At 46.3% G+C, this 15215-nt stretch overlaps 3 protein-coding genes across 28 annotated transcripts in view; 1 reads left to right on the top strand and 2 right to left on the bottom strand.

Moving 5' to 3' along the window:
* Positions 1–312: 312 nt before the first annotated feature.
* On the bottom strand, positions 313–4459 carry Cfap141 (cilia and flagella associated protein 141). The gene is made up of 4 exons (XM_050118713.1): positions 3938–4459; positions 3580–3620; positions 2083–2212; positions 313–680 (listed from the first exon to the last, which is right to left on the bottom strand). The coding sequence occupies exons 1-4, from the start codon at positions 3980–3982 to the stop codon at positions 579–581; spliced, it is 318 nt and encodes a 105-aa protein (XP_049974670.1). The 5' UTR covers positions 3983–4459; the 3' UTR covers positions 313–578.
* Positions 4460–4617: 158 nt separating this feature from the next.
* Positions 4618–14048, bottom strand: CUNH1orf43 (chromosome unknown C1orf43 homolog). 4 transcript variants are annotated; one of them, XM_050118707.1, is made up of 7 exons: positions 13761–14045; positions 13356–13457; positions 9988–10105; positions 9732–9788; positions 8381–8547; positions 8241–8299; positions 4618–5676 (listed from the first exon to the last, which is right to left on the bottom strand). In XM_050118707.1, exons 1-7 carry the CDS (start codon positions 13824–13826, stop codon positions 5481–5483), a joined length of 765 nt encoding a protein of 254 aa, XP_049974664.1. In that variant the 5' UTR covers positions 13827–14045; the 3' UTR covers positions 4618–5480. The 4 variants fall into 4 exon arrangements, with proteins under 4 accessions (XP_049974664.1, XP_049974665.1, XP_049974667.1 ...); XM_050118708.1 differs by having other exon boundaries at positions 9732–9785; XM_050118710.1 differs by lacking the exon at positions 13356–13457 and having other exon boundaries at positions 9732–9785; positions 13761–14048.
* Positions 14049–14378: 330 nt separating this feature from the next.
* Ubap2l (ubiquitin associated protein 2 like) overlaps positions 14379–15215 on the top strand; it is a 55649-nt gene continuing 54812 nt past the window's right edge. For all 23 annotated transcript variants that reach the window (XM_050166296.1, XM_050166295.1, XM_050166288.1 and 20 more), the window contains exon 1: positions 14379–14459. The gene's annotated coding sequence lies outside the window, so the exon portion shown is untranslated. The remainder of the gene's footprint in view (positions 14460–15215) is intronic.

Raw genomic sequence — 15215 nt, 5'->3', positions numbered from 1 at the left:
AAGCACTCTAACAGGGCAGGAGCTGATGCAGAGGCCATGGAAGGGTGCTGCTTACTGGCTTGCTCCCTATGGCTTTCTCATAGAACCCAGGACCACCAGCCTAGGGAAGGCACCACCCACCATGGGCTGGGCCCTTCCTCGTGGATCACTAGTTGAGAAAATGTCTTACAGCTGGATCTCATGGGGGCATTTCCTCATCTGAGGCTCCTTCCTCTCTGATAACTATAGCTTGTGTCATGTTGACACACAAAACCAGCCAGAAGAGAAACAGTGCTCAGAATCTAGGAAGTAAAATTAAGGCAGCCAAGAACAAACCAAGACTCAGGGCTGATACTAAACCCTGTGGTCTAAATCTAAATCTTTATTTGTTAAACCAAATCAGGATTTCTTTAAACCAGACATTGTGCATTCTCTCCTCTTACAACGCTGCATATCCCACCCTGACCACAAGGTGTCGCTCTTGTTTTCAGAGGCAACAGTTGCCGCGATGGTCCCAGGTCCAGACGTGTTTTGGGAAGCTCGTGGTAGAGACTAGAGGTGGGTTGGCAGGCAAGACGAAGAGCAGTGTCTGGGCAGCGTCACAGTCTCTCCTCATAAAAAGCTTTGCCCAGCTGACTGAGCTCCTGCTGGTACTGCTGATGCTCCTTTGCAAACAGTTGGTGTAAGGCATCTTGACGGACCTGGCAGGAAAGGCGGTAAAGTGTGATATTGGTGGTTAATGCTCCTTCTCAGTCTGCGGTTGCCTTCCCCGTCCCTGGGTTCCCTTGGACCTAGCCTTAGTAGGGACATAAAAAGGAGGTAGAAGAGAGTAAGTCAGCAGAGGGAAGCCTATCTAATTTCCCCACCTTGGGCCAAGACTCATTGTTAAATATTTTGCTGAAAATGCACCATGAACTAAATCTGCCAGGTACTCAAGATACTAAGAGGTGACACAGCAATTGGCACCTCAGGTGGAGAAGGGTCTCACCTGGATGAAAAGAACAAAGTAATGCATTGGGAACTGGAAATGTGTCAGCTGCAGCTGGGTGATGGGACATGGCTATAATTTCAGCATAAAGGAAGCTAAGACAGAATGTTTGCAAGTTCTAGGCCATCTTGTGATGTAGAGCAAGACTTTGTTTCAAAAATAAACACATATGAGTGAGTACATGTGATAATTGTCTTTCTGGGTCTGGGTTACCTCACTCAATATGATGTTTTCTAGCTCCATCCATTTTCCTGCAAATTTCAAGATGTCATTATTTTTCTCTGCTGTGTAGTACTCCATTGTGTAAATGTACCACATTTTCTTTATCCATTCTTCAGTCGAGGGGCATTTAGGTTGTTATCAGGTTCTGGCTATGACAAACAATGCTGCTATGAACATAGTTGAGCACATGTCCTTGTGGCACGATTGAGCATCCTTTGGATATATACCCAAAAGTGGTATTGCTGGGTCTTAAGGAAGGTATATGTGGTTTTTAAACATAAAGCAAAGAAAACCAGCCTACAAATCACATTCCCAGAGAACCTAGACAACAATGAGGACCCTAAGAGAGACATACATGGATCTAATCTACATGGGAAACAGTAAATATAAGATCTTCGAGTAAATTGGGAGCATGGGCACCTTGGGAGAAGGTTGAGGGTGGAGGGGAGAGGCAGGGAGGGGAGCAGAGAAAAATGTATAGCTCAATAAAATAAAAATAAATTAAAAAATAAGATGCCAAAAATTAAACATAAAATAACCCCCTGGCTAGGGGGTGGTGGTGCACTTTAATCCCAGCATGTGGGAGGCAGAGGCAGGTAGATCTCTGAGTTCAGGGAAGCCAACCTGGTCTACATAGCAAGTTCCAGGTCATCTAGGGGTACAAAGTGAGACTCTGTTTCAAACAAAATCCAACCCAACCCAACACAAGGAACCCAAGAAAACAAAACTTCGTTAAACCCCATCTAAACAATGCAAACAGTGTGAAAATTTACAAAACTCATTTCCTGAAAAAGAGCTTTGACTTTTGATATGTTCTGATGAAAATCTCAGATGACAGAGCAAGGACACAGCTGGAAGGGGAGACTCCTCCAGGCTGCCCTCCTAGAACTCACCATCAGCAGCTGCTTGTTGGACAGGGCTAACTCCTGTTCCATATCGCCCTGCATCCTTAGCGTAGCATACAGGTTCCTCCGCTGGCTTAATGTCATCTGCCACATACAGTGAGTATGTGAATTCTGCCACCTGTCCCAGGTTTAGGGTGGGGATTAAGCAGGTGAGAGTCAGGAGGAGAGGTAAATCCGTACTAAAGCAGTTCCTTTGTGACCAGAACCTCTGCCACTGTCAGAAGACTGCATGCAGTTCTTGAAAGGGTGGCCAGAACACACACAGAATCGAGGGTGCTAAGTGCACTGTTAGCACGAACAGAGGCAGAGCTGCTGGCTGTTTCAGCCACACAAAGGGCAATGCAAAGCAGTGTCAGCGAGGTCATTTAGAACTGGGTCTCAGTTCACTGTTCCTAACAGGTGCCTTTTCCCCCCTTTTCCCTTTGTTTCTCTGTGTAGCTCTGGCTGGCCTCGTACTCAGAGATCTGCCTGCTACTGCCTCCTGAGTGCTGAGATTAAAAGTGCCCACTGCCCAGCTAACTTTCTTTCTTTTTTTTTTTTTTTGGTTTTTCGAGACAGGGTTTCTCTGTAGCTTTGGAGCCTGTCCTGGAACTCCCTTTGTAGACCAGGCTGGTCTCGAACTCAGAGATCCGACTGCCTCTGCCTCCCGAGTGCTGGGATTAAAGGTGTGCGCCACCACCGCCCGGCCCAGCTAACTTTCTTAAAAGACAGTTTCATATGGCATAGGCTGGTCTCCAACTCACTTGGATGCTCCTGTCTGTATCCCCTGAATGCTGGGAAATAAACCCAAGCTCTGTGCATCTAGACAGTCTACCAGTGAGCTATCTTTGCCAGCTCCCTTCAATAATGTCTTACTATATAACCCTGTGGAAGTATGCAGACTAGCCTGGGCTCAAACTCAAGAGACCCACTTGTCTCTGCTCTCTCTAGTGTTGAGATTAAAAGCATATGCACCATATTGGGTCTCCCTCTGGGAGTTTTAAAGAGTGCACCAATCATACCTGTAACCTAGGCTGGCCTTAGACTCATGCTCATTCGAGTACTGGGATTATAGGTGTGAGCCCCCATGCCCTGCTTCTGCCAGAATTTAGAAAAAAAGCTTAGGGTTGGAGGTATAGCTGGTGGTGGAGCACCTCCGTGCACAAAGCCCTGGACTCAACACCCGAGAATGAAACTCAGCAGTCCAGTCTTGTGGGTATCCTGTCACTCGTTCACCAAATACCTGCTACGTAATTAGTACAGAGGCAGGCAGGAACAGAGTATTGTGCCTTTTCCAGAGCCTGGGAAGCAGGCAGAGAGAAACAGGCCCATCTACTAGCATTGACACACTCCTCTTGGAGCACGGATTGCTCCACAGCAAGGCTGCCCCGTCTGCTCCATTTCTTTCTTTCTTGGAGTGAGTCCCCAAAGGAGAACTGATCTGGGTGGCTCCGGAGAGGAGAGCCGAAAAGACCAACAGATGGAGAAGATGGAAACACAGATTACCTGTTGACCATCTTCTTAAGTGCCACGGCCCTTTGCAAATTCTGCAAGAAAAGGAGTTCCGTTGATTTGCCTTGATTACTAGAATCTGACTGTCAGCTCCTACTCTGAGGAATGCAGTAGTTTCCTATGGGAAAGTGAGAAAGCTCTTCATTTCTCAGAATAAACTGAGAAAATATAGAGGCCAGAGTGGACATATGTGAACAGCTATTGTTTGAGATGTGGTTCCCTGTCTGCCTACTCTCCTGTCCTCTTCCAAGGGCCTCTCTCAGGTAAACCCACCTTGAAACCACATCAAGGGAAACTCCCCCCACTCCCGACCGCACACCTCTCCCGCCCCCCCCCACTCCCGACCGCACACCTCTTCTATTTTTGTCATCTTTTCCGCAGACATATCTACAGACATGTTTGGTGTTTCTGAGGCTACTGGGAAGGCTCTCCTTTCTGTTTAGTTTGGTCACCAAGGTTTCAGTAGTTATAGCAACATTTAGGCGTCCAACAATGACCCTGGTCCTGGAGTTGACTGGTTACTTGGCCTGTTGCCCTAGTGACCTAAAGGGAATCCTGGTTCTCCAGCATTCTATTAGGAACCAGGTCAGGCTATGAGCATGAACTACACAGTCCCTATTTCTGTTAGGATTTCTGCTGCAAATGCTTACTGTTCTAAAGTTCACTCTAAAGAGATGACTCTCGGCCAGGAGGGGGTGGCGCATGCGTTCAATTGCAGCACTGGACGCAGAAGCAGGTGGATGTCCATGAGTTCAGGCCAGCCTGGTCTACAAAGCTCATTCCAGGACAGCCAGTCTCTACAAAGAGAAACCCTCCAGCCGGGCAGTGGTGGCGCACGCCTTTAATCCCAGCACTCGTGAGGCAGAGGCATGTGGATCTCTGTGAGTTCGAGACCAGCCTGGTCTACAAGAGCTAGTTCCAGGACAGGCTCCAAAACCACAGAGAAACCCTGTCTCAAAAAACCAAAACAAACAAACAAACAAAAAACCCCCTAAAAAACGAAGAAACCCACCAACAGAATAATAAAAAAAATCACATTTAGTAGTTAATTTTATTAATTTGTGAACTGAGACTAATACACTGAGATTAGAAGAAACCACTTCACATCTCACCAACTTGGTTATGCCAAGTGCCAGAATGTTCCTATTTATTCGTCATAATAGTATTAGGTGACGGCGGGACAGATCCCTCCACTTCAAGAAAGTCATGTTCATGTCTTAATACACCTGTTTAAATGGAGCACCAAAATTCCAGAGGACATTCTACCCACTTTCTCATTCCCTTTTTCTCATGAGGTCCTGCCTGACTTCCACCAATCAAATCTGAGATGCTCTAAACCCAAATATTTCTATTCAACTGAGTGCAATAGGCTAGACCTCAGTTTACATCTTTGGGACTAAACAGCATTGAACAGCGCAGGTGAATTATAGCCAAAAACAAGTGGAGGGGCTGGAGAGGTGGCTCAGAGGTTAAGAGTACTCTGGCTGATCTTCCGGAAGTCCTGAGTTCATTCAATTCCCAGCAACCACACGGTGGCTCACAACCGTCTGTAATGAGATCTGGTGCTCTCTTCTGGCCTGCAGGCATACAAGGAGGCTGAACACTGTGCACACAATAAATAAATAAATAAATCTTAAAAAAAAAAAAGTGGAGATTTTCAAGGAAGCTTTGACAGAAACATTAATGACATCTGAATTCAAATCCAGAAAAAGTGCTTTTGGGAAATAATGAGGTCTTAGCCAGTATTTGAAAATGCCTCTAAGAAAGGACTGGGGAATGACCCTTCAGACACAGTTCTGAAGGAACTCTGGCCTCAACAGAAGCTTTGGCTGGCAAAGTCTGGGCCTGCTGAGCCAGACAGCATGAAGGCTGCACAGGTGGCGTCTGCAGCTCCATCACAGAGTACTCTCCAGCGTGTTGTAGTTGTCTTTAAAGCTCTTCAGTTCGAGGAAGTGCTTAGGACGTTTGCTCTTCTGACTGGAGGGGAGGTATGTGACCTGGATGGTTGTTGGCGACATTTCAGGTGACTGAGTTAGGTCTTTGGCTGCCGATTGGTGTTGTTTCTGAGAGCTCCCAATTCGTGCTTTGACCCTGAAGAACACACACAAGACATGGACAGAATGAGAGCTAGCAGAAAGGGGCTGAAGAGATGACTCAGTGGTTAAGAGCATATACTGCTCTTACAGAACCCAGAGTTTAATTCCTGGCAACCATGTCAGGTGCCTATAACTCTAACTCTAGGCCAGTGTACACATAATTAAAACTAATAAAACTAATCTTTAAAAACAAGCAAAAAACAGGATACAATACAGAAATTATTCCACCCACAACATGCAGCTACAATGCTCTCTGATGTATTTTACCAGTTACTAACCCAGGCATGGAGGCATACACTTACAATTCTAAGAGGCAGGATTATTATAAGTTTAAGGTCAGTCTAGCCTAATGATGTTTGTCTGTTATATCTCCCCCATGACCCACCTTCACTGCCAAACAAACAAAAACCACAACAAAAACCCAAACAACTCATTACTAAAATCATTTGATGATTTAGGTATGACAGGAAAAACAAATTTTAAGTCCTTATTTCCATTATAATCTTTTCTTTTTTGATGTGTGTGGAGGAAGAGGGGACAGAAAAGGTCTTAACTATTATACAGACTAGGCTCGCCTTACAGGAAAGTAGGCCATCACACCCAGCTTCAACAACAAAATATCAAATGAAACACACAGGAAACGTTTCCCATACAGGGTTTCTCTATGTAGCCCTGGCTGTTTTGAAACTCATTCCGCAGACCAAGCTGGCCTTCAATTCACAGGTCTGTCTGCCTCTGCCTCCTGAGTGCTGGGATTAAATATGTGCTCTACCACAATGGCTGGAGAAACAGGTGGACTATTTTAAACTATAAGCTTTGAACTGTTAAGTACAATCACAATGTTGTACTGCCAACCTTCAAAATGTTTTGCATTTCACATAACTAATGTTTATGTTGATTAAATAATGCTTATCTTCTCAGGTCCTAGCAACCACCATTTTACATCCTGAGTCTTGTAGTATGGAAGAGCAGGCTGCAGCCTGCTGCCCGGCTAGCTTAACCCCCAAAATAACCACAAAGAAATTATATTAACTTAATTACTGCCTGGCCCATTATATCTAACCACTTCTGGGCCAACTCTCACATCTTGATTAACCCATTTCTATTAAATCAGTATGTCACCACGAGGTCGGGGCTTACTGGGAAAGATTCAGCATGTCTGACCTGGCGGCTGGCTCCGTGGTGGCAATCTCTGACCCTGCTTTCTTCCTCCCAGAATTTAGTTCTGTCTACCCCGCCTACCTATGTTCTGACCTATCAGGCCAAGCAGTTTTATTAATTAACCAATAAAAGCAACACAGATAGAAGAACCTCCTATACCAAAGTCTGACTACTTAGACCATGTAAGTGAAATCAGCATTTATCTTTCAAGTGATCTCTCTCTCTCTCTCTCTCTCTCTTTCCTTTCCCTTTCTTTCTTCCTTCCTTCCTTTTTTGAGACAAAGTTTCTCTGTGTAGCTTTTGCTATCCCAAAGCTTTACTCTGTAGATCAGGCTAGCTCAAACTAACAGATCTGCCTGTCTCTGCCTCCTGAGTGCTGGGATTACAGCATATACCAACTCACCCGACTCAAGTGAAATTTTATCAGGTTTCCTTCCCAGCTTCTTTCAAGACTTTTCATGTGTATGTATGTGCACCACACATGTACAGGAGCCCAAAGACATTCGAAGTTGGCATTGTATCCCCTGGATTGGCCACTGTGAGCCATCCGATGTGAGTGATAGAAAACAAGCCAGGCACTCCAGAAGAGAAATTCTCTTTATCACTAAACATCCCTCCAGCTCCTAAAGGTTTATTTTAAATTTTGCTTTATGTATGAATGTCTTTGTGAATGTAGGCTACCTGTGTGTAGGCCAGAATAGGTGTTGGATCCTCTGGAGCTTAAGTTACAGGGAGTTATGACTAACATGAATGTTGGAAACTAAACTCTGGGCCTCTAGAAGAGTAGCAAGCACTCTTATAAACACTGAGCCATCTCTCCAGACTCCTTGCCTAAACCAAATGTTCTTTTCTAGGCTTTTTTTTTTTTTTTAAGATTTATTTATTTATTATGTATACAGTATTCTCAGTGTTCTGTCTGTATGTAGAAAGGTGCTGGAAATCTTCATTCCTTTGCTAGCTATACAATTTTTTTAAGGTTTATTTTTATGTAGTGTGTATGGATGTCTGTGCTCTACATAAATGCCAGGTTCCTATGGAGGGCAGAAGAGAGCTTCAGCTCCCACTGGAACATGAGCTGCAAATGGTTGTGAGGTCTCATGTGGATGCTGGGGATTGAACCCTGGTCATCTCTGCAGGAGCAGCTGGTATTCTTAACCTGAGTCATCTCTCCAGACCTTTTGTTTTTGAGAATGAGTTTCCTCTATGTAGTCCTGGGTGTCAAGAAATTAGCTATGCAGACCAGGTTTCTATCCAACCTACAGAGATTTGCTAAGTGCAGGTGTTAAAGGCCTGCACCACCATGATCAGAGATCATTTTGACATTTTAGTGGGTTATACAAAAAAAACAAAAACAAACAAACAAACAAAAAACATGACATGCCCCACCGTACTACTCACACAGTGGCTAGCTCACTCAAGGCCTCCTGATACCGCAAATACTCACTCTGGCCAAAGACCTTAGGAAAGAGAAAGGAAAAATCAGTCTCTGTCTGGAGCATTCCATCCTTTAGCTCTGGAGGAAAAACTTTCCAACTTACCCCTGTCCCGTAACGCGCGGTCTCATATCCATCCAGGAGGGTATCAATAAGGGCCTTGCGGACACCCTTGAAAGGAGTGCTAGTGTTTCGCAGATCGAGCAAGTAGGAGCGGAAATTCTTACCCATTAAAGAACAGGGGTGCCGGCCTTCAGCATGAAATGGGATCTCTGAGAAGACAACAGCATTAGGATACCTCTTCTCCCTGTCTTTTTTTCTAGTTAATTTTCCAAACTTAGAAATAACTTTTATTAAGTCTGGTGTGAAGGAGCACACATTTAATCTTAGCACTCTGGAGGCAGAGGCAGACAGATCTGAGTTCAAAGCCTGCTTGGTTCAAGTTCCAGAACACTCAGAGCTATAGAGAAACCCCGTCTCAAAAAACAAAAAATAGGTGGGTGGTGGAGGCATAACATAGTAATTAAGGGCAGATGTGGTGTGTGTGCCTTTGTCCAGTTCTGGGGAGACAGAGGTAGGGGGAGTTCTGTGAGTTGGAGACCTGCCAGGGCTAATATTGAGATCCTGTCTTAAAAATCCAAACAAACCAACAGTTCCCCCAAACACACAAAAACTAAAACGAAAGAAAGAAACCATAAACTGATCTGGGGATGTAGTTCAGTGGTTTGCTTAGTTAGTGTACCAGAAGCTCTGGCTTGGGTACTTAGAACCAAATAAACTGGGTGTGGTAGCAAAATGCCCACAATCTAGCACTGGGAAGTAGAAGCAGGAGGCTCAGAAGTTCAAGGTGGAAACACAACACAGTAAGTTTGCAACTATCTCCAACTTAAAAAAAATTAACAGGTGGTGGCGCACGCCTTTAATCCCAGCACTCGGGAGGCAGAGTCAGGCGGATCTCTGTGAGTTCGAGACCAGCCTGGTCTACAGAGCTAGTTCCAGGACAATTAACCAAAAACCCAAACCAAAATAAGTCAGACTCTTGGGAGAAGAAATAATTTACCACTGGGTGGTGGTGGTGGCGGCACGCCCCTTTCATGCCAGCATCTGGGAGGCAGAGGCAGGTGGATCTCTGAGTTTGAGGCCAGCCTGGTCTACAGAATGAGTTCCAGGTCAGCCAGGGCCACTAAGAGAAACCCTGTCTTGAAAAATCAATAATTAACTATCCAAGGTGATTTCTCTCTTTTGAAACACTGTCTGTCTTTGTGGCTATCCCTGGATGTCCTGGAACTCTGTTGTAGACCAGGCTAGTCTTTAACTCCCAGAGCTCTGCTTGTCTCTGTCTCCTGAGTTATGATGAGATTAGAGGTGTGCATCACCACTCCCGGATATATGTGCACATCTTAACATTACTGTTCCCTAGTTTAGATTCTAGAGTATGCCTTATCAGCTAACTTACCTGAGGCACGGATGGCATCTAGAGCTTTCATCCTGTACAGATAGTTGTAGCAACCTGCTGGGGAAAAAAAAAAAAAAAAAAAAAGACCAGTCTCAGCTATTACTCTCAAAACACCCCAGATTATAGTAAATTAGCAAACTGTCTCCTTGTATCTGGCACATATTTGATTAACTGAGGTGTTGAGGGCTCTAACAGTAGAGGGTCTAAAGCTGTGGATATCTCTGCGCTGAAAACCCACCAGGAGCTTGTCACATACTTTGATTCCCCTGGGATTCCAGCTGCAGTAGTCTTGTATCATCATCTGCAAGGAGCTGGGGTTCATACTTGATGTCCTGAACCCTGGATAGTCGAATATCAATCTCCTCTTTTAAGTCCTGTGCATTCAGAAGAAACAAGACAGCATCATTACCTTGTATTCTGATTCCTAACAATCTGTAACAGATCCAGAGCATGTAAACTAAAATGAAACAAAGAAATCTAAGTATAGCTTTGGGATCCTCTGACATACAGCTCCAAGCAAATCTCAATCTCTTGATTTTTTTTTAAAATATTTCTTATTGTTTATTTACTTTATTTTATGTGCACTGGTGTGAAGGTGTTAGATCCCCTGGAACTGGATCTTCAGACAGTTGTGAGCTGCCATGTGGGTGCTGGGAACTGAACCCCGGTCCTCTGGAAGAGCAGTCAGTGCTCTTAACCGCTGAGCCATCTCTCCAGCCCCAATCTCTTGATTTTTGAGATATGGTCTATGTAGCTTGGTTGCCCTGAAGCCCATTATGTAGACCAGGTTGACCTCAAATTCACAAAGAATCATCTGCCTCTGGAGTTCTGGGATTAAAGGAACGTGCCACCTCACCTGGCTCGTCTCTTTTGAAGACTTCTGTGTCTGTGTATGTGTGTGAGTTGTACATGCACCTGAATGGTTATGCATGCATCGTGTCCTCCTCTATCATCCTCCCCAGCCCAAGGGCTTGGGTTTTGTCACAGAGGCGGAAAGTCAGCAAGCCCCAGCAATCCTTTTAAGTCTCTGCCACCTTCAGCGCTGGGGTTACAAGGGTACAGGGACCCTTGGTTTCTAACATATGTGTTGGGCCAAAACTTCAGCAAGAGGTCTTAACCAGTGACCACCTCATTGGCTTCTAAGCCAGACCTTTTTTAACTTGTCAGAATTTCTTTAGGCTGAACACCAACGTGATTTCTGATTTTAAGTCAGACTAAGAAGAATCTTGTTGTAAAGAACTTTATCCCACATGGTGTGCCAGAAAAACTTTGAGAGCTAAAGTGGGAGGGCTGCTCCAAGTTCAAGGTCAGCATGGCCTACGTCCAGTTCCAATCTGGGCTACAGCATAAGACCTTATCAAGAAAAAGGAAAAAAAGTACTAAAAATTACTTAATGTGGCAGTCCTCACACATTTAGAAGTAACCACCATTATCAGTTTTGAACCCATCTAACCTTAGGGGATGCCAGAGTCCAAAGAAATTTGTTCTATTCTAGGACAGAATCTTAGGCCAAGGATTAGACAGCTATATGTACATTCTGGTTTTGTTTTTTGGTTTTTCGAGACAGGGTTTCTCTGCGGCTTTGGAGCCTGTCCTGGAACTAGCTCTGTAAACCAGGTTGGTCTTGAACTCAAAGAGATCCGCCTGCCTCTGCCTCCAGAGTGCTGGGATTAAAGGCGTGTGCCACCATCACCCGGCTCTGGTTTTGTTTTTTGAGACCGGGTTTCTCTGTAGCTTTGGAACCTGTCCTGGAACTGGCTCTTGTAGACCAGGTTGGCCTCAAACTCAGAGATCTGCCTGCCTCTGCCCAGGAGTGCTGGGATTAAAGGTGTGTGCCACTACCACCCGGCATATATGTACATTCTTATTACATCATGCCCAACCATTTCCCCAAGTGATTTTATTAATCTATGTTTTCAATACCAGTAGATAAAAACTTAGATTTTCTTTTTTATTCTCTCTCTACATATGTACCTATACATACATGAATAAGTTAAAAGAATTTTGACATTACATAGTCTATAGGTTACTAAATAGCTAAGTTTTAACTGGTCATCATGTGCTAGAAACCAACCCCTGTGCTCTTTCAGATGGCCAAGTGGAAAGAGTCTTGTTGACATTGCAGTCCACTGCATCTTTCTTCAGACTTTCTACTGTGCCAGAATAAGCACATGGGAAATAGTATTGTTAAGGAATGAACACACTCTAGGATTAAAGGAATCATGTGTTAGCATTAGTTCTAATATTACCTATTTTTTTTTTTTTACTAAATAAAAATTTATTGACTACCTCCTATTTATAGAACCTAGTGTGATTGAGATACACCTCCAATGGGTCAGAAACCTTGAGATTTATATCAACAAAGAAACCACGTTTTAACCAACATAACCAACATAAAGAGCAAGCTGGTATAAGAAATTCAAAGTACCATAAGAATACAAAGAAGCTTGCATTAAAATATGTAATGTGTTGGTTGTGGTGTTTCAGGCCCTTAAACTCAGCACTTTGGGAGGTAGAGGTAGGTGGATCTCTTCCAAGTTCAAGGCTGGTCTGGTCAATATAAAGCAAGTTCCAGGATAGCCAGGGCTGTTACACAGAGAAACCCCGGCTCAGAAAAACAAAAACAAAATAAAAAATATGCAATATACATTCTTCTTTTGAGTAAATAACTTTTAAACTGAGATCTAACCTAAGGAGTTGGGTAGTGCCATGCATGCCTGTAATTCCAGCACTCAGGACTTTAAGGCGACTTTGACTACACAGTGAGTTCTGGAGGTCAGCCTGGCCTACAAGAGACCCTAGTCTCAAAATAACCACAAAGGAGTGAATGGACAGCCAAGTGAAGACATTTCAGGTCAGTGACAGTGTGTGCAAAGTTATGAGATTCAGGAAGTAGAGCTTGATGCTGGTAATGGGGAGAGTCAGAGAAGGAAGCTGGTAAAGTCAGCTGTCTCGACTACAAAGTGAAAGACTGAAAAGTATGAGGATGCCAACGGGGTACCAGGGATTCTGGTTTAGAGCTGGGGATGTTAGCTCAGTTGGGAGAGGGCACTTGTCAATCATGCGCCAGGTCCTGGGTTCAACCTCCAGTACTACCTAAACCGGGAGTGGTGGTGGCCACTTGGTGGCTGGAAGCAGGAGGATCAGGAGTTCAATGTCATGTTTACTTAGATAACCAGCTCTAGACCACCAAGAAAAAGACTTCAGAGGAGATGGGGGGTTATTAATGTTTTCCCTCTTCCTTTTTCTAGTGTCAGGGATCAAACCCAGAGACTTATGTGTTCTAGGCAAGCACAATGGGCATCTTTCAGATTCTGCAAAGGCAACAACGATTCTACAGCCGCAGTGAACTGTAACCATTTCCAACATCATGCTAAAAGAAAGCAACACAAAACACTTGGTAACTTGAGATACATTTTACAGTTGAATTGGCTTAGCTCTTTGACATGTGCAGCAGCAGTGAGCAAGGGAGCCAAGCCCGCAGTTAGTTTTGCTTAGTTTGTGAAGGGGAAAATGAATTGGACATAAAAATATATGAATTAAGTCATCTCGTAAAGTCAGAGCAAGTCTCCTTGTGCCTAAATAACAAAAGAATCAGGTTTACCTTGTGCCCCAAGGACCTACCTTGGGAGCATTGTGTCCCACAGGGACATGAGGTCCCCTTCTAGATTTCATTGCAAAGCGCATGATTTGTCTCTTCACAAAAATAAACAGCAATACAAAAACCTGCCCAAAAAGATTAGAATCATCTTTAATAACAACAATAATTAAGTGAAAAAACATTCTAAATGCCTGGGCTCAGGCTCTCAGAGCAGAATGCTGTGGGATAAAACTTAGGGCAAAGCCAGGTCGCTGAGGATAGGGAGGTAGAATTTAAGAGGGTTTTTCAGTCCGGGGTGGGCAGTCTAAGGACACCAGGCAAAAGCCTAGATACCGAGCAAGTGGCTGAGGAGTGGAACCAAGAAACAGCTCACGAGGGTCTCGGCTGGGACAGACGCCACAGCAGAAATGGGATGGGGATCTCCTCACCAGGCTCCCGTATGCCATCACAAGCACAACATTCACTCCGGACAGCCAGTTACTGCTAGACGCCATCGTCTCTCCGCGAAGACCTGCTAGGATATTCCCGCCGCGCTTGCGCGTTAGCCCAGCCTCAGCCTCAGCCAGGGCGCCTATGATCCTTGGAGTTCCCGGCCATTTCCATTTGGTTTTGGGGACAAATCAAACTAGAAACGGCCAGAAAACATGGTGGATGGGGGGCGCTAGTTAAGCACAACGCCTTTCCGCCCCACCCCCGTCATGTGACCCCCGTCCGCAAGGAAACCTGGGAGTGCCGGGTGGAGAGACGCGGAATTACGCCTGTAAGAGGAAGCCGAGGCCGTCCGGGAGTCACGTGATGCAGGAGGAGCTGTACGGGCCGGGGGCGGGGGCGGGCCGGGCGCGCGGAACTCCGGAGCAGTGTTTCGTGGCGTGGCGGCGCGCGCACGCTGACGTGCACGGTCCTTTCGCGTCACGTGCTGAGGGACGCAGGAAGGCAAGTGGGAGGGGGAAGGCGCGAGAGCGAGCGCGAGAGGGAAAAGGAGGGAGGGGGTGGGGAGGAGGGAATCTTCGATCACGTGACAGGGGCGGCGCGGCCCGGGGTGTCAGTGTGGAGGAGACTGAGGTAAAGTTGGGAGCGCAGCGGCGTTGGCGGCGGCGGCGGCGGCAGCGGCAACGCGGCGGGGCCGGGTATTGTCCGCGGCCCCTTTAAATCCGCGATCCCCTTCTCCCCTCCCTCCCTCGGCCCTGTCCCCTCCGTACCCCCTCCCGCGGTAGGCCCCCCCCACGCCGTGTGTCTCCCCGCTGTACACCCTTCTAGTTTTGCGAACCCGGGCGTCCAGCCTTCCCCCACCCCCCGTGTTGGCCGCCGGAGGTTTTGTTTATAGTTGGGTTCGCGGCCTACTGGGCCGCGCCAGAGCCGGGGCCTCGATTTGGGAGCGTGGCCGGGGCGGGGCTTGGGGCAGCCGGAGGGGGGGGGCATGCGGCTAGAGCCTGAAGGGGGAGAGCGAGAAAGAGCGCGGGCGAGCGAGGCCCGGGCCCGGCCTGAGGTAGGGTTCTCTACTAGGGCCAGTGTCTGCGGAGAAAGCCTCCTCCCTTCCCAGTCCTCTGTGGGCCTCTGATCCGGATCCGGCCTGGTCTGGGGGCGCGGAGGGGGGGGGCGATGGGGTGGAGCTGCCCTAAACTCCCCCATGTGGCCCTTAGTTTGGAGTGCGGAGGATTAATTTGTTCCGGGTGGGAGGTAGAGAGGCGAATGGCCCCATGGGCTCTTGATGTGGCGCCGAGGGGGGTGAGGCTCCCATCCTCCGCGCGTGGGCTTCTGTCCTGTTCGTTTCCAGCCTCTTTGTCAGCTCCTCTTCCTCCCCTGCCTTCTTTCTTACCGACCCTCATCATGGAATATATGTTTAGCGGCTGTCTTTAGCTCCCTGTTGTCTTTAGTGTAGTTTT

The sequence above is a fragment of the Alexandromys fortis genome, unplaced genomic scaffold (assembly GCF_014885135.2).
Source record: "Alexandromys fortis isolate MF-2015 unplaced genomic scaffold, M_Fortis_MF-2015_v1.1 scaffold_152, whole genome shotgun sequence".
Taxonomy (NCBI): Eukaryota; Metazoa; Chordata; class Mammalia; order Rodentia; family Cricetidae; genus Alexandromys; species Alexandromys fortis.
The sequence above is the reverse complement of the archived record's forward strand: the minus strand, read 5'-3'. Positions and strand labels throughout refer to the sequence as shown.